The sequence below is a fragment of the Motacilla alba genome, chromosome 5 (genome assembly GCF_015832195.1).
Source record: "Motacilla alba alba isolate MOTALB_02 chromosome 5, Motacilla_alba_V1.0_pri, whole genome shotgun sequence".
Classification (NCBI taxonomy): Eukaryota; Metazoa; Chordata; class Aves; order Passeriformes; family Motacillidae; genus Motacilla; species Motacilla alba.
Window position 1 is genome coordinate 5,525,363 of NC_052020.1, and position 22,302 is coordinate 5,547,664.

The 22,302-nt window shown below is 44.9% G+C and overlaps 1 protein-coding gene across 6 annotated transcripts in view; it reads left to right on the forward strand.

The window, feature by feature from the left end:
* Window positions 1-660: 660 nt before the first annotated feature.
* The window catches only part of HIPK3 (homeodomain interacting protein kinase 3), a 68,013-nt gene continuing 46,371 nt past the window's right edge, over window positions 661-22,302 (forward strand). Inside the window, exons 1-3 of one of the 6 annotated variants that reach the window (XM_038139441.1) lie at window positions 1,415-1,551; window positions 15,922-16,091; window positions 16,189-17,017. In XM_038139441.1, the coding sequence (XP_037995369.1) occupies window positions 16,341-17,017 (677 nt within the window). In that variant the 5' untranslated portion in view covers window positions 1,415-1,551; window positions 15,922-16,091; window positions 16,189-16,340. Of the gene's footprint in view, window positions 920-1,389; window positions 1,683-9,435; window positions 11,777-15,921; window positions 17,018-22,302 lie in introns of those variants that run through there. The other 5 variants (XM_038139439.1, XM_038139440.1, XM_038139438.1 and 2 more) reach the window with 5 other exon arrangements.

Here is a 22,302-nt window from a genome sequence, read left to right on the forward strand (position 1 = left end):
AGAGCTCACCGCTCGGGGTGTGGGGATTGGGATGGCCAGCATCAGAGGATTACTGGGGCTTTTACAGGTGCTCCTGGGAGAGCCCCCACCAAACACGAGGTTGCCTTCCTCCAGGTAGAAACTGGGGCGGGCAGAGGCGAGTTCGCGGTAAGAGCATCTCAAGCTGCCTTCCTAGGACTTCCCAGGGGGACCGTGACGGGAGTTCGCGGTAGGAGCATCATCTCAACTTGTCCTCCCAGGACTTCCCGGGGGGACCGTCAGCTGGCGCTGAGGATGCTCCGCCGCCGAGCTGCTGCCAGGGGCTGTGCCGGGCGCACGGCAGCCTCGGCCGCTGGGTGCGGGAGGGCAGGAGCAGCGGGCGCGGAGCGGGGCCGGGCGCGGAGCGGAGCGGGGCGGCGGCGGCTGCGTTGCGCGGCGGGGCCGGGCGGGGGCGCTGCCGCCGGGCCGGGCGGAGCGGGCGGGCGGCGGGAGCGCCCCGCAGGCTGCGCCCCGCGGGCTGGGCGGGGGCCGGGGCCGGGGCGCGCCGGAGCGGGGCTCGGCCGGCGCCCCCTCCGCAGCGCTCGGCGGGGCCGCGGCCCGCCGCTCCGGGGCGATGGGCGGCGGCGGGCGCCGCTAGGCCGCCGCGGGCAGGGCGGAGGCGGGAGGAGGCGGAGGCGGAGGAGGCGGCGGCCGGGGGCGGGTTGGGTCCCTCCCCGGGAAGATGAGGCGGAGGCCCGGTCTGTCGAGCGGGCTGAGCCGGGGCTCTTCCCTCGCAGCCGCCAGGACAAGATGGCAGCGGCCGAGACGGCGGCGGCAGCAGCAGCGGCGGGGCTGAGCGGCTGAGCCCGGCCGGAGCGGCGCTTCCCGGAGCGCTCCCGGACATGCCCAGGGCGGCGGCGGCAGCTCCAGCGCGGACGCCAGCGCGGCCCGACCCGTGAAGGTGAGCGGCCGGCGGCCAGCGGGGCCGGCCCCGCGGGCGGAGAGCGGCGCTGCCTCTGCCTCCGCCGGCGGCGTTCGCGCCCTGCCCGCGGGGGCTCCGCGGCGGAGCCGACCCCCCTGCCCGGGGCAGCGCCGCCGGCCTGGCCGAGCGCGGCCGCGGCGGCGGGGAGCGGGCAGCGCCGCTTCGCCTTCCCGCTGCCCCGGACGGCGCCTGCCCCGCCGCGTCCCCGAAGTTTCCCGTTCCCCGGCGCCCACCCCGAACCGCCCCGGGTGCCGGGCGAGGCCGCCGCCGCCCGGCGGGGGAGGTGTGGCCGCCCCTCGCCCGCTCCCGGCGGCAGCGCTGGCGCTGCCCCGCTCCCCTCCGGGCGCGCCGCCTCCTCCCGTGCCTTGTATGGAGCGCCGGGGCCGCCCGGGCTGCGGGGGGTCCCGGGGCGGCGCCCGGGCGCGGCCGCGGCTCCTCCCGCTGCGGGTGCTGCTCGGCCGCCGCCGCCGGCGCTCCGGGCAGTCCCGGCGGGACGCGACCCTCGCCCCTGACCCCCGAGGAGAGACCCGCGCTGGGGGGGAGCTGGGGCGGCAAATGGTGCCCAGGATCACTAAGAGCAGCTGGAAAGGAAGTGGGCGCTTTAAAATTTGGTCAGTTCCCAAGAACGAGCTCTGTGAAAACAGAGGGGTTTGTTTGCCGGAGGCTTTGCCGTAATGGTTGCGGCAGGGATTGTGCGGGGTTTGTTCTGGATTCGTCGTGGTATCAATTGTAAAGCTGGCAGGTGCGTTTACATGTGTTTAACGCTGTAGGGAATTGTGATGAGTGCGGGAAAATTATTTTTATTCAGATCAAGCCCTCAGTCGTCAAAGCTATGTGCTTACACGTATGTAATAAAGAGCTTTCTTTTGAGGCTATACTTTTGTTACTAACTGTTGCATCTGACTTAAAATGTCAGAAACTGCGATTGTTTGTTTCTTTGTTAACTTAGTTTTTGGCACTCCAGGGCTTGACTTGCCAGAAATTATGTGGCGCTCGGATGTTTTTGCATCTTCCTGCTTGGGTATTTCGCATCTCCCTGCTTGTGTATTGCCTTGTTTATTTCAGTCGTTTCAGCGTCTCTAAATTGTGGGAAAGTATGTTACTATGAGAGACGATTACATTAGGCGAAGCTGTAGTTGTTGATAGCAATGCATGTTTCTGTGATTTTTCATTTTCTACCCAGTATTACCTCCCGTGACATCGTTTGCAAAAAGTTTAGGCTCCGATTGATGTCGCACCAAGTAGGAAAGCTGGGATGGACTGCGAGCACTTACTTTCTGACATAATAATTCCGTAACAGACTTAATTTGCTAGAGCTTTCTATAAGTTTAAAATACACGCAGTAACTGCCTAACGAGCGTGGCAGCCAGCAGAGAGATTAATTAAGCACCTGGAAAATAGGTCAATACTGTATTACGAAGCGGCATGGTGAGATGGCAAATAAATAGAGCAAAGTGTTAACGCGGACTTACCGGGGGAAAACTGATCCCGGAGGAGCGATGGGGCGGCTTTATCTGCGCTGCCGCGGACCTTTTATGGTAGCGCATGGTGAGAGCCCTTGGACTTTTCACTCCCTCCACTTCTTCCTGGGGGCTTCTCTGGCAGAAGCTCGCTCAGGGTGTGGCACCGCTCGTGCTTGTAAATTAATTTTTTTTTAAATAGATGAATTCGGCTGGGCGTTCCGATTCCGATTGCGGTGGCGGTGCGTGGCTCGCCGGGCTTGGGGGCGGTCTGTAATTGGATGGATTCCATGAGCTGGAATAAAGTTTCATTGAAGAATTGCTCGGGAAGCTGCCCCTGCCCTGGGGTCTCCGCGGCGCTCGTGATTTTTCTTTGTTTCGGGTTTTTTTTTTTTTGTGTCTGCGCGTTTCCTCCCTCGTCTCTTTCAAACAACTACCTATGGAAACAGGGAAATGAGACCGGCTCCTGCATAACGAGATAGCAGAGACAAAGACAGGGTGTGGGGAGGGAGACTCAGCTTGCAACTCGTCTTTCAGAACTAACTGATAAAAAAGCCCTAGAATTTGCATGTGCTGCTTTTCTCCTCGTGTCCTCCGGTTCGCAGCAGTTGCTTCAGAACAAACTGGTGATTTTCCCGAAAGCATCTGTGGGATTGATGGCATCTGTGAAAGGGGATGGGAGGCTGAGCAGCACTTTCAGAGGCAGAGGGTTGGTTAGCTCACCAGCCCCTGGGTGGAACAGAATTAACTGTACCAAATTCTTGTGGAAGCCCCAGTCCAGAGGTGTAGGAACGTCAGGCTGTGTTTTCCCGAGCTCACGTGTTTGGGTGCGTGTACCCCTCTCTGAAGGGATTGCGTGCTTCCTGTTTTTAGAGTAGTTTTCTTTATACCTCTATAGGATCTCTTTCTTGTGTTTTCCCTTTTGCCAGCGTGCTGATCACGGCAACAAAGGCCCTTTTGACAAAGCAGTGCGTTTTGGAACGGGAATTTAGTGGCTGGCTTTCTTGTATGTGAGGGGGGAGAAGAGCAGCACTGGTAACTGGAGCAGCACTGTCATTTGAGGCTGAACGTGTATTTTGGAGGAATGTTAAATATAGAAGGAGAAACTGCTTTTAGTGGAGCTAAATTTCGCTGTTGCAGTGTGGGGTGTCGTGGCATACGAGTGCTGTGCACTTACGGAACAGTTCCTGCAGGCAGTGTAGCTTTCCGCTCAGAACTTTGGGGAGTAAAGCAAAGGACAGAGAGGCCTTCCTACATTCTTTTTAATTAGATCAGCCTTGGCTTTTCTGAATATATAAAATTATTTCATCTGATATATAGAAGCATTGGGGCTGAATTAACTACTCTGACTGACAGAAGTACAGGTTGGGTAGAGCAGGCCTGATAATCACCTGGTGATCCTTGGTTGAGGGAAGAAGAAATGTGGAAGTGTCATGGTGGTGCTACCAACATTCCTCTGTCACGAGGTGGCTGTTGAATTTTGTGAAATACTATCCACCTTTCAGACTTCAGAAAAGCTTGTTTGTACCATTGTGTGTTTTCCAAGTTCCCGAGTCACTGAAATACTCTATTTCTTGAGATCCCTTCACTGACAGTCAGAGGTGGAGTGGAAAATAATGAATTACTTTTAATAGATCTTGAAAGAAAAGCTCATTATTTTGGGTGAGTGTAGGATGGGACTTCAGGTGTCTGAAACTGTGCTTCAGAACCGTGGCTGGGCCGAGCACAACACCAAACGTGGGGAAAGGAGCGAGGATGAGCACTGAGTGTGTTCCAGACCACTGCTGTGTGTGCAGTGCACCTGAAATGACCATGTAACTCTACTTAAAGCAGCCTAAAATAGCTGATGCTATGATATGGGTTAGTAATGGGTTACCTTTTCTGACTTCTGCAGGCACTGAGCACCCTCTGTTTAACCTGAAATAACCTATAATGAAGGATAAAGCCTGGAAAATCCTGTTACCTGGTCTTTGCTTCCCCCACCCCCCCCCCCTTAAGAGAGTGTTTTAATTTAGAGCCTCTACCTCTTTTACAGAATTTTAGAGAAGTTGTAGCTTTGTTTTTCTTCAGAGCCACTGTGCTTTGAGTGACAGGTGAGCAGGGGAACAGCATGTAACTGTGAAAATGGATTTTAGTTGGTGACTTTACTTGATAATGTAGTGTTTCCTACAGGCTAGGTTCTTCCCCCCAGTTCTTCAGTTGTTTTATTTCAATATAGTAAATATTGAAAAAGATGGCAGGAGTTGGTGTGAGTCATCGTTTTAGGTGCAGTTTGGGGATAATATTTGTAAAGTTTTGGACTATTTTTTTCATTGTATATCACCTTTTCTTCCATATAGCATTTTAATACTCCACTTCATTTTTAGTAGTAGTAACTATAAATACCCACTATACACTACTATACCCACTATAGTGGGTAACTTTCTGTCAAAAGGGAGTTAATCTCTGGTATGGTGATTTGGCTTGGAAAAGAAAGAAGAGCCAAATAACCAAACTGTTTAAAAAACAAGTAGACTTAAGTAGTTTGGTTCTGGTTTTTTTCCTTATGCTGAGACTTGGAGTCAGTGTAATTTCAAAATACCTCTCCGAATATTAACTGTGCATATTTATTAATTCCAGCATTATGTAAACTTCTTGTACAGTATGTTATATTTTTAGAAAAAGATTAAGAAATTATTCCTTTTTGTAAGTAAGGAATATAATCCTTTTTCCCCCTTTTATCCAGCTCTGTTATGCTCTACAGTATTTGGAAAATGCTAAGTTCAAGTTCCAAAACAGAGCAATAAAAGAAGATGCAGTCAAACATCCAAAGACAAAATAGACATAGGGAATATTTTCCTATCTTTTAGGATAATCAAAGCTACAGCAACTCCCAATATTAAAAAAGTAATTGGATTCTTACATACAGATAACTCTTTTTGCATGTTAGGAGTGGCACTCCTATCAAAAATGCTATCTTTAAAATCAGTAATCTTAAACTCATGCTTTCCATTCTTGCTGAAATATTGTAACAGTTCTAGAAGACTTTTTAGCGCTTTTTAAAGCGCATTACAAATGAAGTACAAATAATGTTTTTAATGTAAAAAACTCAGTTATTGCCAAATGAAAGTCTGCTTTTATTTGCATGATCACTTGCTGGGTGCATGTGGTGCTGTAGTAACCACCCATTTAGAGTGTGCTGGAAAACTTCTGGGCAGGAAAGCTCAGCTCCTGATACCTGTGCTGAGTCCCATAAACACCCTGGAAAGAGGAGGTTTTGCAGAGGATTGGAGCTGCCCATGGCTGCTTTCCCAGGCCTGTTGGAATTCACAATCCGCTGGTCTGAGTGTCTTGTGCTGTCCTGTGTTCTGGAGGCTGAGCTGCTCTGGGTCACCACACTCCACTCTCCTGCAGCTGTTCTTTGTGTCGCCAGGACACTAAACCTCCAAGGAACTTAAATTACTGGGTGAGGCAAGATTTTTATCAACAAGCTTGGCTTGGCTGTTAGCTTGCCTTGGGGCAAGCAGCCACCAGTACCTGAGAAAACCCGCTTTGGGTTATTTTAGGAGTTTTCTGCAGTTTCACTCGACTCTGAGCTGTGAGATGGAAGTGGATCTCCTCGCCTTGTGCTGACCTCATCTTGCAGTGCCAAAGTGAGACGGCAAAACTGGTCCCTGGGCAGGAGAAAGTGCCGGGAGAGCAGCTTCAGCTGGGCTTGCAGTAAGTGGTGCAGCTGTGCTTTGTGTGGGGCTGGAGTGTCCTCATTGCAGAGATGTTTGCTGCTTTTATTAGCGTGACCAGATCCCTGCAGGCCTGCTCCCTGGGTCTCTGGCTGTCAGCTGACACCTGAACCTCTCCCTGTCCCTGCTGGAATAGACTGAAACAAGTGCCTGCCTGCATGGGATGGGACCTAATGCAGGCTCAAGGGCTGCATGAGGAAGCTCACCTCTAAAGGCAAAAATGCAGAGAGAAAAAGACTTCAATACCAATAATCATTAGGAAGTTTATAAGGGAGGAAAAGAAGTTTTTCTTACTGGTGATCTAAGCTCCCTTCGGAAGACATGAATAACCACTAGTATCAGGTATCCATAAAAAGTATTTATGTACACATTTTTTTCTAAAGCTTTATTCATTTACTTTTGCAAAAGTAATTTACTTTTTCATATGTAGATAGAATAAATTTTTCTTCTCTTGTGTTTCCACAGGCTCAACATGTTTACTGCTTTGTTTTGGTCCTTTGTCAGCATTAAAACAAAAATGCTATTTTAACTTTTACCAAATTCCACTAGTTTAAGTAAAATATATTACTTTTTTCCCCCCTCTTTCCTATGGTGCAGGTTTTTTCTGTGTCGGCACAATTGGTGGAACTTACACAATTTCCAGGAGGATTTGTAGTTGTTTTTTGTAAGACGCCTTTCTGCCTTTCTGACTGAAGCTGTTGATGTGCATCATAGTCTTGTCAACATCTTCCTTCTTGAGTTTTTCCTAGAAACTTTGGTCATCTGCTGCTTCTTACCCCTTTCCTTTCAATTATTCCCTTTTTTTTTCTTTTTAACTACTGGACTTAGTTGCATGTCTGCAGTCTGTGTGTTCCAGTTGAGAGGTTTTTTCCACAGCTTCTCTTTGAAGATTCATAGGGATTGCATTTGGGTAGAAGAGGTACTCAGATAATCTTTATTTTTCAGCGTTTGAATCGGTTAAGTAGGGGAATTTTGGTGATTGAGATCTTGTGAAGCCCTTCAGAAGGAACCAGATTTGTTCCTAAGAGAAGAAAAAAGCTCTTGGTCTCCTCTTTCCTTTTGATACCAACTTCTCTCGTGATTTGCAGAATTAGTTGGTATTCAGCCTAATATAGGTGGATTGCTTTCACGAGATACTAAAGACTGATTTTAATAACTTTCCTCTATGGCTGTTGTAATGATGCTGTGGGCTGGCTTCTTCCTTTGCACTGTGACAGCTCTGAGCCCAGCAAGAGGACATGGTGGGAAGTGTTCCCAAGAAATGCTTTGGGAGCTCTTTGTGACAAATGCTGCTTGAGACTAGATGTGTTTTTAAAACTCTGTCACAGAGGTGTCTAAACATTCTTCTGAAGATTAAAACAAGAGTGGCTGTTAAAGGTTTGTTTATGCTACAAGTGGAAAGATTATTAAACATGGAAGGAAATACAATAGAGAAAACATGTATGCACATTTATCAGTATTATTATGGTCCCCAGGTATTGGGTTGTATGCTGCACATAATCTTTATTTTCACATGCTTTCTGTGTAGTTAAATCAGGAAGTTTCTTTGCATAGGGGAGGGGAAGACATTTCTTGCCCTGGTGGCTTTGGGAAACATTATAATTTGGGTTATTACAGTTATTGATTCATTAGGAGGCAGAAGGCTGATCCTACTGTGAGAGAGGATGGATTTCTAATGCACTGATATTTACCTGTAGGAAATACTGCTTCTCTACATCCTTAGAAAGCTGAAAGAAGGGGTAAACATATTTTCCCTCTATTTTTTCTTTACTGTTCTACAGTAAATGCCATGTCAAATTTTTACAGCTGTTTTCTGCAAGCAACCAATGCTATTTTCATGATGGTGTTGCTTACAAGAAGAGAAAAAACACCTGTTATATAAAAGCAGAATATTCAAACCACTTTTAAATAACAAATTTTTATTATGGGAAAAATACTGGGACCTCACAGAGGTTTTTTTTTTTCTGTTTGTGTATGTGTAAAAATACCTGCCAAACATGTGCTTACTGTGTGTGTGTGTTTACCTCAGTCTGTATATGTTTGAGAGTTGTTACTAGATGTAGCTGGGGCAACTGACCTGAAAAGTGCAGCAGAAAAAGGTCAATCAAGATTAGTGTGTGGGGTTAGATGCCTGGATTATTTTTCAGTTAAGTCAGTTTTAAATCAAATAAAGGCTAACGTTCTTATTTACTCTGACATTTTTGTTGCAGAGGAAGTTGAATATGCTCTGGGTGTGCTGTCTTCACAACTCAGTAACCACCTGATAATGACATTCTGGTTGGTCTTCTTGGAAGAGGGACTGATTTTTTTCCATGTATTTGGGCAAAGTTTTAACTCAAACATTGCTTACTACCAGGTAGTTCTCACTGTGCAGGAAAGTTTTCTTCACCCCCTTGGTACAGGAGGGCCTGATTTGCAAATGTTTGCATTGCACGTCAGACTCAGTGAGCTCGACAGGTTTTTTGTGTGTGTGCTGCTGTAGACCTAATGTGCAGGTCCTGTGGGGAGAACAGGAATTTTGTGGTGCTGTTGTTTGGGGTTTTTTGTTTGTGTTTTTTGTTTGCTTTGTTTTTTGTTGCTTGTTTGTTTTTGTCCAGGTGGAAAGCTTTTTTCCTGAGAGGGAGAAAGGTAATTTTGGATGAGTTTCCTCCTCACTGAGTAGTTGAGAGGACTTGATGAACTCTGTGTAAGTAGGACCCCTTCCAGTGCATGCAGATGTGCTGCCTTACATTCTGTGAAGTGGCAACAAACATCTAAATGTATATTCTTACAGGAGCTGCTTTTGGTGTTGTCTAGAGCTATTTAAAAATGAAATTTCAAAATAAATTGCTTAGATGGGTTGATCCAGTTCTAGTTCTAACAAATGCCCAGCACTCTAAAAAATGCAAAATTAAGCAATTGCACAAAAATAAAATTATTCTAAATAAGAAAGGACTAAGAAGGAATTTTTTTTTTTAAGCACAGTGGCATTTGAACATGTGATATACCAACATGCGGTTTGGGCTAATCCTCTCTGTCAAATTTTATTTCTGCTTTAGGGAAGGTGGCAAAATCTTTTGGAAATACTTAGGGCGGTGGAAGAAGTGCCCTGCCTCTCTGCTTGCCTTGGTCCCTCCTGCTGCATTGGAGGGTGGTAGGCAGTAGTGGTTTGAATGGATCCTCCAGCCCTTCTGTCCTGCAGAAGGTGTGGGCTCTCCTAATCCCCACTGTTAGAGACTTTTATTTGAGGGTGCCTGCTGTTTCCAGGTTCAAAAATAATTAGTCTTCTAAAAGAAGAGATGAGGCTGGTGAAGCCCTGGCTGGTTGAAATGTGCTGTTTATGTTGATGGTGGCACATTCTGATTTGGAGGGCATGTTCTCACTGGGGCTGGTGGCCAAGGCTGCACTGCTCGTGCCTGCTTTCCAGCTGCACAGCAGCAGCTTGCCCAGAAGAAAAAGAAATGCTTCCAGTACTGGTTCATTTATCTTTTTAGCTATGATTGCAGTCATATTGGTATCACAAGATTTAGCTTTTGATATTCGTGGAAAATATGAATAAAGCAATTGTGTTCTTGAGGGCTGCTGCTGGTGCTATGGCAGCGTTGAGTCACAGCAGTTCACTCTGATATTTTATGTAAAATATGTTTGTGCTCAAGTCTATGGCGTCAGTTCTGTTTCCAAGGTTCGAGACAATGGTGCAATTGAGACTGGTTTGTATCACACTTAAACCAACTGATATGTTCAATTTCTGCTCTCAGTGCAACATTGGTGGTGTCTGATTAAAAATATCTCTGTTGTTGCACAGCCCGAAGCCAGCCCTGTAACATTTTCTCGGGTGGTTAGTTACTAAGTTCTACGAGGGCAGAATTGGATCATTGTATCCTTTGCTTCCCACTAAAACTCTCTCAAACTTGGAGCCGACCTTTGGCCTCTCAGCCTGGACCTGTGCGGGACTGAGGTTTCATGTGGGGCAGAGGCTGTGTTGGCTCAGCTGAATGCTCCTGGTGAACGATGGGCCAAAATCCCTGAGCTCTGGAATGTGTTTTAGTCAAGAACTGGAATGATTTCTTTTGTCATGAAATTGCATCTCTGGTTGCTGCCCCAGAACTGGGTGTTGGTTTCTTTGGTGAGGTATCATCAGCTGCTCCTGCATCTCCTGGTTCTCTGTGTTGGCAGTGTGTGTGCCCGTGCAGTTTGTGTCCAGAATTGCCTCTGTCATTGAGGAAACCGTTTATAGGGCACAGGTTACCTGGAACACCTCAGTGCTTTCTCCTTTGCTCTGCTCTCTCCCTTTTGTGGGTCACAGATCTGCTCACAGGGCTGGTTTTGAGGTGGCCGGAGGGTGGGACTCCCTGGGCTTGTGTTTCTGGACACTTTGCACTCTCTGTGGATACGTTTCCCTTTATAAATTGCATGAAACCTCAATTGCCAGTGCTTTGTTGTTAATTGTCCAGCTGGAGTGAGGGAATTCCTCAGGGTGAACAGGTCATGGGTATGAAAGTACTTGCATCAGTACAGCTTGTTCAGCTACATATCCAAAATAAACAATAACGTGGAGGTGCTGCTACTACTGGTAATAATGAACTTTCATCTGTGCTGGAAGAGAGGCAACTAATTCAGCTTTGGGCTTGCTGAATAACTTGAGAAGTTGGTTGGCACCTAATATGAAAAGAACAATTGTTTTACCTGGAAAAAATGACAGTTAGTATCCTTACAGTGTTTCCAAAGTGATGCATGATGTAAACAAAACATTTCATAAGTGCCACTGCTCCAATTGTGCGTTTGCTGGAAGTTACTGAGTGTTTAGAAAGCCTCCCTCGATGCCCAGCTGCACTGCGAGAAGGGTGGGAGAGTTTTGGAGCTGGTTTTTGCCATGGAGGCCCGAAAGAAGTTGGAAAACAAGTTTTCTTGGGTTACAGTTTAGCTCTGTTATTAGGTGGCTGCCTCTGGCTGGGCTTTGCCTGCTGAGAATTTCCTACACCAGGAGCAGCAGGGTGATTGCAGTGCGGGGGGAAGGAGCTGTGGATTTCACAGACAAGTTAAGGGAGCAGTGTGGCAATTTCTCCTGAGCTCCCCTGCGGTGGCCTTATTAACCAGTTACTTTGTCACACTCCCCCCCCAACTCAGTCATGTGGAAATGTCACCGTCCAGTTAATTATTAATGGCGCTCAGGCCTGGAACAGCCTGTGCTGCTCCACCTTGTCGCAGTATGCCAAGTCGGTCGTGCTGCTGAGTTTGCCTAGCCCGAGGAGGCTGGAGATGTGATTTTGAGAAGCAGAGAGCATTGTTACACTTAGGTGAACATTAGCAAGATGTTAACCAGGGGTGCCTCATTCTGCTGAGATGATGCATCTGCCTGGTTCCATGCTCAGTTTCTGTACAGAGAAGCTTGGCTGTGGGGGGACAAACTGAAGTGCTTCCTGTCCACTGATATTACTTAGTGAAAATGTGCTTGTTAATTTATTTAAAGGAATAAACAATGAATTTACTTAGTTAAAATATGTTTCTTTGTTCATACTTTTTTCAGAAGCCCAGAATTCACAGCCTTAGCTCTGGTCAGAAGTCACATGTTTTGTATAGTTTCACGTTTAATAAGCCAAGTTTTTCTAGTTCTCTCTGCTTCAAACCAAGAAGACTGGTTCCTTCGGAGGAAGCCTTTCTAGAGGTGCTAACAATTGGTAGGTGTTTTGGGACAGCCTTTCTGGTGCACATTCCCTGCACTATTCACTAGCAGTGGGGTGGGATGCAGCAGCCTCCAGTTGGAGAATACGAGCTGCAGAACTCCAGAGCCAAATTCAGCTTGTGTGTGCCACTGCCCAGGGGCACTCTGCTGGAGTGGTTACACTTTCTTTGCACTTGATGAAGGGGAAGAGGACTTTAAAAATATGTGTGGAGCAATGGACTAAATGGACTAAACTGAAAGTCAAGTGGGAAGTTATTCCGAGGCTGCCTGTGGTATTGTCACCTTGAAATTGCACTTTTCAGACCTTCTGATGCTTTGGTTTGCATCCTGCGGGGATCTTGTAGTGCACACATTTGGTTTTTATTTTAAATTAAACTGGGAGATGTACACCAGTTCCTTATGTGTGTTCAGGCTCAAGTAACCTCCCTGAAATGAGCACAGATGATTTTTTTCTTTGTTTTAGCACTGGTTGTTTGGCTCTGCAGATCCCTCTCTTTTTCTGCAGCTGGGCTTGTTAATGTAGGTGCAGTCTGACCAGCTTCAGTTGGTATGAGGAAGCAGGAACAGTCTCATTAACAAGTATGCAGAAAGATGTATGAACTCAGTGAAATGTTTTGTGACAGGGGAAAAGAAAGATCCACTCTCTGCTAGGTGAAAATGTGCTGTGTATTATTTTCTTTTGCTGGGAGTCCTGGTTTAAAAAAAAAAAAGGCAACAAAAAACCTACAACACAATAAGTCTATTCTTTCAGGTGTAACTATCCATAGGATTGTATTGTAATCCAAATACCTCAAAATAGTTTTAAAAAAAAGCTTCTGAACCCCACAAACAAATCAACCCAGTAAGAAAAACAGAACCAAAAAACCAAACCATCCCCAACCACAAAAAACCCCACAACCCCAAACCAGCAGAAAACCCCTTAAAACACAGCATTGCTGTTACAGTAGAGGGTGTTGTGGTATTTTCCCTTTCTCTTCAAGGTTTGTTGTGCAGCTTTGCTGTTTGTGGGAGTTTGTTTTCATCTGGGTGGGGGGAAATCGGTTCAGTTTATCAACTTAGCTTCTCAAAGGCCTCCAACAGCGGGCTGTATTGGATAGCTCCGTGCTGTTCTGATGGATTTCATTGCATATAGGTTGGGTAGAGTGTGCTTCTGTCTGAAATGCCTTCTGAACACTGTGAGTGTGTGGCAGAGGTCTTTAAGGAGCCTCAGGTGTAGGATGCTGCAGGGTTTTATGCAGGCCTGTTTCACGGGATTCACTGGTTATGTGAAGATACTGTAGCTTCTCCAAATGACATTGGCATCTAGAAGTGTGTGTTTAGAAAAAGACATGCAAAATGAGGGGAGTAATGAAGAAGTGTTCAGGGGAAGGGAAGAAATAAGATGATTGTACAAGTCTGTTTTTATTTGTGTGGAGTAAAATTCTATTTTATTAGTTCAGTCTGTAATGATTGTATCAAAGGCTCTTCCAGGGTATGTTATCTGTTCCATTTAATGGTCAATTTTCTTTTTTTAGTGGTTTTTTTTTTTGAGTTTTAAAAATGTTCTTGTAATAACTGAGTAAACGCTTCTTATCTGTGAACAGAGCTGTTACTGTGGTTGGAGTTCAGGGTCGTGGAGTTAGTCATGTAAGAAACACACTAACCCCAAAAGATGATGGTCTAGTTTTTCTTATCTAACTGAAATTAGTATTGAAGAGAAAGCTGGGACTGCGTTCCTCCAGACCTTCTGAACTGGTTTGAACAGCATGAGCTCTAGAAAATTTACACATTTTTAAATGCCAGTGGTCCTCACAGGCTCAGGTAAGGATTTGAGTGAACCTCTGGTCCCTCTGGTTCTCCTCATGCTGGACTGTCCTGTCTTCCAAAACCATCCTTAATTTCAGTGTAGCTTTTTCCAAGTACTTATCATCATCATCATCATCTAGTGCCCTCAGCTTTGGTGACATGCTTACACAGGAAAATATCTTCTCCAGAAGTTGAGTGGAGCAGGATTTTTGCTCTTAGTTAGATCCAGGGCAGACTGACCTGCTGGAGCTGCTGCAGCTTGGCCAGATTGTCACCTGTGGGCCAGGTGTCCTCACTCCCTCCTGCTTGGAGGCGCACGGGACCTGTTCCTGCCCAGGGGATTCGTGGTGTGGCTGTGCCTGCCCAGCATTTGGGTTGGTCTGTGAGTCAGGAAAGTGATTTTGGTCATCTGAACCCCCCTGTCAGCAAACTGGGGTAACACACTAGTGTGTCCTTGAGAAGTTCCTTTGCTTTGAAGTGTAAATGTTTTTTGAGTTTGAATATCTTACTTGTTTCAAGCACATGTGTGTCAGTAAGGGGATTGTGATGAACAAGCAAGCAGAGTATTTTGTAGTGGGAGCCTCTGAAAGGTTTTAAGAAGAAAACCTCCAAGCATTGTTTTGATATTTCAGTGTCTTTGGCAGATGTGATATTTGAGTCATCTTAGAACTGGAGGAGTAGTAAGGTGCTGATAGAAGCTTTGGCTTGGCCTGAGCTGTGTAGGTGCCACTAGAAGCTCCAGGGTGGGCTTGGATCTATGTGTTTTCTGGGAGAGGCAGTGAGTACTGAATTTGGATATCTAAATAATATGATCAGGGTAAGTGATTTATTTAAATACAGTTATGATAGAAAAGGCAGTAAGATCTCCTAGTCAACAATAATGCTTATGCACCTTGTAATGGGGCACATTATTTAGAAGAGAAGTCAAGATCCTGAGGAATTTTTTCCCTGTATTTTGAGGTTAATAGTGTTAAATGCTTGGTATGGAGCAGGAGGCCAGTGGCAGTTCCATCATGTTTGGTGGCAGGACAGCCCAGCTGTTTCCTGGCTGTCTCCAGCTTTCTACATCATCTGGCTCTGAGAAAACAACTTTGGGAAGGAGAGGGCTTTGAAGTTTTCTTCTGCAGCTGGGACAAAACCCATTAGAGGATTCTAAACTGAGGTGTTGGTATGATTATTTTAATTGCTCTTAAGATATCTAAATGTTCATTTGCATAAATCAAATCACAGCTTTAGAATAATTATGCTGTGCTTTTGGTTAGTTTTCATTTGATCAGAGTCACTGCAGTGTCTAGCTCAAGTTTTATGTGACTCATCTGCAATTTAAATACCTATTACCAGAATTTTCATGTGCTTGGTATGATTAAGTGATCTAATTGAGGTATTATTGTATTGAATTTGTCTCTGGGAGCTGATCAGACTGGTATAAACCATGACTTCCCTGAAACCTTGTAGTTACACTGGAGTCCATCCAAAGCCTTTTTCTTAGTATTTAGCTTAACTACATGACAGAGGAGTTTAAGGCTGGTGTTTGCCAGGTCTGGAAGGGGACACTGAGTCAGTGCATAGAGGACACCTGGAAGGTAAATTCAGTGCCTCTAGCCCCATGACTCTGTCACTGATACACGGATTTCTGCAGCGGGGTGGAACAGAGCTCGAGGAAAGCACCTGCCTTTGGTGAATGGATTAGGTTACTGTAAATGTAAGTTACTGGAACCTGCTCGTTGTTTATGTGTACATACCCCATGCCCCCTGAGTTATTTTGGGCCCCATCACATGGCTCGATCACTTTCATTTTCATCCCAGTGAAATTCTTTGATGTGTGGCAGTTGTGACATTGGTCTGTTCTCGGAAGGTTGCTGGTGTTTACAGTGAATAGGTTGGACTCCTTGTGTAACGGGTAGCATTGACTCACAATTATCAACTTCTGAGTTATTTTGTACCGTCAATGCTAAACATTTGAATTGGTTTTTCAGTTGTGTTACTGAACACTGTGCTGCTTTTGTGTGTAGAAATGGTGGGAGGTTTTAAATGAAAGTTGAGTTTGATAGCACAAAGGTAGGACCCCTGTTTGAAAAATGCCGTGTAGTGCTGTGCTGCAGCCTGTCTCAGTCCTGTGCAACCAGCTCAAGCACTTAACTGCAGTAACCTGCTGCTGCTAAAGTCCTCCTGTGGGCACTGGTGAAGCGTGAGGGCCTTGTTCTGCCACAAGAAATGAAATATAAAACAACTTTAGACCCGCTCATTTGGAGAACATAATTGTGTCCTGATTTTTCTTTTAGAAGCAGCAGCTGCTGGAAAGCTTGGGAATGCGCACAATTTTCACTTGTTTTTTCTTTTCCTCTCCCCCTGTAGGTATGGCCTCACAAGTCTTGGTCTATCCACCATATGTTTATCAAACCCAGTCAAGTGCCTTTTGTAGTGTGAAGAAACTCAAACTAGAACCAAGCAGTTGTGTGTACCACGAAAGAACCTACCCGCAAATCTATGTGAATGGTAAAAACTTTGGAATTTCTCCCCACAGGGTTAGTACTTTCTTTCAGACTAAAAACCCATTCGATAAACCTCGAGGACAGAGCTTTTGGTTGCAGTCAAATGCTGTTGCTTTAAAAAATACTGCAGGTGCTACAAAAGCGTTGGCAGCGTGGGCGCAGCAACCTCAGCTGGAGGCGCCTGGGGCCGGGACGCAGGGAAGCCGGTCGGATATCCTGGAAGGAGCCCAGCGATGTGGATTGAAGCGTAAGAGCGAGGAGCTGGAGAACCAGAGCAGCACGATGCAGATCGTTGACGAGCTGTCCATCCTGCCTGCCATGCTGCAGAGCGGCGTGGCCAACCCGGTGACGGTGGTGGCCACAGCCGCCGCGTCCAAGCAGGGCGGTACCGGCGGCGACGGGGATTACCAGCTGGTGCAGCACGAGGTGTTGTGCTCGGTGAAAAACACCTACGAGGTTCTCGATTTCCTGGGACGAGGGACCTTTGGACAAGTGGTCAAGTGCTGGAAAAGGGGGACGAATGAGATCGTGGCAATCAAAATCTTGAAGAATCATCCTTCGTACGTGCGCCAGGGGCAGATAGAAGTGAGCATCTTGGCGAGGCTAAGCACTGAAAATGCTGATGAGTTTAACTTTGTGAGAGCCTATGAATGCTTTCAGCATCGTAACCACACTTGTCTGGTTTTTGAGATGTTGGAACAGAATTTGTATGACTTCCTGAAACAAAACAAATTCAGCCCTCTGCAACTGAAAGTAATAAGGCCTATTCTGCAACAGGTGGCCACTGCACTGAAAAAACTAAAAAGTCTGGGTTTAATCCATGCTGACCTCAAACCAGAGAACATTATGTTGGTGGATCCTGTTCGGCAGCCTTACCGGGTCAAAGTCATAGACTTTGGGTCTGCCAGCCATGTATCAAAGACTATTTGTTCAACTTATTTACAATCTCGGTATTACAGGTAGGTGTCTTCTACTTTGGTTTTTTTACCTGTTGTGGAACAAGGTTTTAGCCTTTCTTAAAGTTAATGGCTTAAATAATTGCTCCTCCAGGTAACTAATAGGAATGATTTGGAAAAGATAAAACCATCTAGGAATGTGAAAGTTCTGTAGTTGGTTGCCATTTTGAATGTGAACACTTGCTTTGAATGTTTTTATAGTGTTGTCTTTTTCCTGGAAGTATGTTTTGTGCTGCCCTCTGAAGCTGTCACTTACTGCTATTTTAAGACTTCTGAGACTGTTCAAAAGGAAAAGAAAAAAAAATTATCTTTCACTTGCTTGTTTAGGATGTCTTTCCAGCCTTCCTAACATGATGGATTTTTTTTTCCTGTAAGCAGCTGGACAGTGTCCTAGAAGTGCCATGTTTCTGTATCCTGTTGCCAAAGATTATGTAAATGCCTGTTTTTCTCCAGCACTTGTAAATATTTTCCCTAGTTCTTAGAAACTCCATTCTGACTGAGTGCCTTCAGCAGCTGTGGAGTTCAGTAAACTGCTGGAGTGAGGGAGTGATAGGATGCTTAAATGTTTAGGGTGATAGCAGAAGGGTGTTTAAAGTGATTTTGGTATATGGTTGCATTCTGCTTTTGCCTGAAAATGGATGTATGTTTTCAATAGTTTTGTTTGGTTATTTTTTAAAGTTTTCTTTGAATAGTCACCCAATCTGCCTGACATTTAAAATTTATCAATATTTAGTCTTTGTTTTTCTTATGAGCTAAACTTGTCTTGATTGAAGAACTTCTAGTTCTGCTTTGCATCACTGGCAGTAGTATGTGCTGTGTATTGCCCATCTGCTGATTGAGTAAGAAGCTAGTAAACTAGGACAATGAGTACTTGGAAGAAAATTTTAAATATTTTACAGCTATTCATGCTGGAAATGAAAACTTGTGCACTGCAATTCTAGGCTTGATGAAATTAGTGATTGGAGTTCATGCCAGAGGAATCTATTTTTTGACTGTAGCTTGTAAACAAGAACGCTTCATGTACAGTGCTCACATAAAATATTCTAATTCATCACCTGCATTCTCTATTACTTAATTGCAAACTGCAGCAGAGGATTTAAAAACTTCATGAAGTTCATCAACAGAAGACTAAATTGGGAAATGTTATGGATTGATGCATGTTCACATTATACAAAAATATATATGAGAGGGAATAAAAAGTTAAGTAACTTGGGAGCTCATTTTGGTGTAAAAGCTGTGATAAATTTTTGTGTCAAATCAAAAGATACTGTGGTTTGGGGCCTCTTAGGACAAATCAGGCCAGGTTTGTAAAGATGGCAGGAATTCTGAGAGGCTCTGGACGAGTGCAAAGGTCTTACCTTGAGCTGCTCTGTGCAGAATCAGAATCCAGCAGATACTCAAGATGCATGGTCTGTTTCCCTCCCTATTTTGGCTTTTTTATTTATTGAAGCGATTACAGATTATTGTGAACTATTGCCATTTTTCACTCCTTTCTGCCCAGGAACAGAGGGGAGACTGTGGACAGCCAGGCTGGGTGGTCCTATTGGAGTACTTCAGCCTCAACTAACTACTTTCAGCATTTTTTTTCTGGTTCAGATGGCTCAATAGACAAGATATTGTTCTTTTTTAGTTGCCTACATAAAAATGCAGTAGCTGTAGTTGTGTTTTACTTGGCTTGATGTTGCTTTGCTGCTCTCAGTAGAATTCTGGCACACTTCAGGGTTTGGGCAGGTCCATTGCTGGCAGGATCAGTGTGCAACTCCTTGGCATTTTGGATGCTTGCATTACACTCAAATGTGAGTAAGTGGGGTTCCCTGTGGGTGTTTATTCAAAAATCTCATCCCCCAAGAATAAGATAAGATTTGTGGGTGCATATACTTGTCTTGCCTCAATGCTGTTGAACAATATGGACTCTCATGGTGTGTGCACCTAAAATTTCCTAGTTAGTAAGTTATGCTTAAGTGCTTTGTAAATATTCAGGTTTCAGTAGATCATATTCTTTGTTTTGTATAGTTTTACAATCCTTCTATAAAGTAGCATTTAAGTCAGAAATGTTTGAAAATAAAAAGAAGAAAAATGGTTAGGGTCCATCTACTTGAATTTTTTTTTAATATCTAAATATTGGTTGAGATAATTTTGAAAAAAACCCACCAAACAACTATACTTCAAAATTACTTCCAACAGAAGTTTTCACTCCAAACAGGTTTTCAGCATGCTGGATTTCATCATGGATGTGTAGCTCTCTACCAGTTGTGTGATTCAAACTAACTTTGTGTGGACTGGCAGTTCCTCAGAATTTCTTTTTGTTCCATTGGAAGCACCAGACTAGTGCAAATAATAGCAGAAAATAGGGATTTGATTAAAAAACATTTAAAATAGATGATGCTGGGAAGATTTAAAGTGAAAAGTCTTACAGAAGAATGTGAAGGGCCTTCAGAGAATATCTTGTGTTGAGATGGCATTTGTTTTAAGAGAGGTTGTGCTTTTGGTCAATCAAATAAGGAGCAGTTATATATAAAATATAACTGTACTTAAATGCTTTTTGTATTAGAGCCTGGGAGTGATAGTGCAGGTTTGACTTGTTTGACTATGACATGTCTAAACAAGTTTTACAAAACTGAATAAAGAGAAAAGGTTGTTTGGTGGTGATGGTTTTTGGTTTTGTTTTGTTGGTTTTTTTTTTTTTTTCCCTGGTCTGATCATTGCTTCTGTTTTTTTGTTCCTGGGACCAGAGTGAAATACTGATCATGAAAATGAAGAATGCCCCAACATCCAGTGTTAGGGTGTTTATTTTGAATTCTAGTGTTGCTATTTTGCATCTGTAAGAGGAAGTGAGTAATGAGTTGGAAAAATGAGTAATAAGAGGATTTGGATTTAAGGAAGGGAACATTATGTAGCCAGGTGAATGGATAATGGGCTGAGTTACCTTAGCCTATAGCAGCAGGAGAGGTGACCCAGTGTTGACTGTTGGAGATATTAGGGTATTTTGTATGAGGAGAGGTCCTAAACACGTGAGACTAACTGAACTTTAAAAGGGTATAAGCAAGCAGAAAAATGGAGACAGACTGTATGGAGTGATAATGACTTGATGTTTTCCTGTTTCTATTTCAGCTTTGTCAAGCAAAGAGAAAATAAGAAAAGGGTTAAAAGAAGTATGAAAAATAGATTTTGACATTTTGTTGCCTTTTGGAAGCTCCTGATTGTTGTATTGCTAGAAATTGTCAAGTATGGGTGTGAATAAATACTAGCTATGATACACTGTCTCAAGTCAGAGATGATTTTTTAATTTGTTTTAAAGATCAGATGTTATTCTCAATGCTCTTTCCCTGAAAGGCAGTGTCTGTGCTTACATGCTCTTTTTATGGTGGTCTGGATTTTAATAGCTGTGGACTAGAGAGATCTGGTATTTGAAGCCCTTTTCTGCTTCTGGCCTCACACATTAAGACTGCTGACCTTTTATGAGTGATCTAAGGAGGTAAATAACTAAGCAGTGTGTACATTTTCAAAAGAAAATACCCTTACATACAGCGTAGGTGATCAAGCTTTTGTCGTTTATGGAAATGGTATGAGGAGTGCGTTGCTGTCCTTTTGGTCAACTGTGCCCCAAATCATGAGAAGGGGAGTGTTGCATCCCAAATGGAAAGCAGTGCAGGCTGTGGAGGAGGAGAATCAAAACATCTGTTTCTAAGTCTGATCTCTTGTGCTCATTTGGCAAGGCAGAAAGTTTTCCCAGGGCATGGTGTTTCTCTCTGGAAGTCATTTTCCTTTGTTTTGCCTCTTTCCTGAGGTGAGATGCATTTAGGAAAGCAGGTATGAGAAGAAAGGCTTCAGAATGGCTGTCTGCAATTAGCAGCAGCCTCCAGGAGGAGTGGAGTGAAATGGTCAAGGTGGTGCTGCCCATCTGCTTCAGGAAGCCAGGTTACCTTCCTTTCTGTTGCCATGGGAAGCAGTGACCTTCTCAGTGCATGGCACTCAGAGGTAACTCTTCAGGGAATTACTGCTCAGTTTTTTTTTTTTCAAGGGGAATCACCTTCATATTGATTTAATTTGGATTGCCTTCCTAAGGGGATTTTAAATTGAGTCTTCAGTAAACCTTACCAAACTCATCATTCGTAAAATCCCTGTGATATTGTGGATCTGACAGTAGCCATTGCAGGTTGTAGGAGTGAGTGTGCTACTTCATTGCAGGATCCTGCAGCACAGCCCCCAAAGGGAGTTCAACAGCGGCTCATCATCAGCCCCTGTGGCTGCCTCCATGGTTATTTCACCTCCTATCTCCAAGGAGAACATCATGACCTTTGTGCTGTGTCAGATTATGCTGGTAGAGTGCAGCTGGAAGCTTGATTGAAAATGTGTTTTGAGGATAAATGATGCCTTGTTAAGGCTGCCCTAGAGCAGAGGCTGGACAGAGCTAAAGAATAAAGCAGGGATTTATTCAAAGGATCTCCTTCACAGATCCACCTTGGGCAGCACAAGAGCCCAGCCAGGGCTGCACCCAAGATGAACCCAAATGGTCCCAAAATGCACGAGCGCTCCCGGGGTCTCTCCCTTGGATCAGTTCTGCTCCATTTGCACCTTGCAGTTCATTGTCCCATTCCAGCTTTAGCCCAGGCACTCCCATGCTGCTTGTTTTTCTCTCTCCAGCCCACGTTGTTTGTGCTCTTGGGCCTGAGATTTGGATCATTTGTCCTCCCTGCTCTGTGCAGAGAGCTCATCTGAAGCTCATCTGAAGCTCAGACCCTCATATGAAGCTCAGACCCACCCACTAAACCAGCACAGAATGTGAAAAATATGAAAGCTGAAACCTGAGGCATCATAAGCCCTCGGTTTCCCATCCAAAGTGTGTTCCTTTTGGCATCCAGGGATCTGCAGGCAAACTGTTGTTTAGCACAGCCAAATTCATAGGGAGCACAAAGCGAGCAGGAAGCATTATAAGTGATCTCCAGATTAAAATGGGCACCAGCTGGACCCCATAGGCTGCTGGGTAGCTGCAGTGGTTTGGCAGAATGGAAGGTGTCTGGTTAGTAGGAGATGTGCTCGTAGCTCAGAAATGTTTTTCTGTTCTGCTGGTGACAGCAGTAAAATACGATCCTGGGTATTCAGCAGTGCACTCATAAGGAAAAGCAAGTGATGTGAGTAGATGCACTCAGTGCAGTCACCCCATTCCAGAGCTGGACAGTGATATTCTCCCTCCAGCCTTCCAACTAAGGGTAGTGCCTAATCAACAGACTCATTCCAGACAAAATGCCAAATGTCAATAGTGTTGCAACGGAGCTCACAGAGATGGA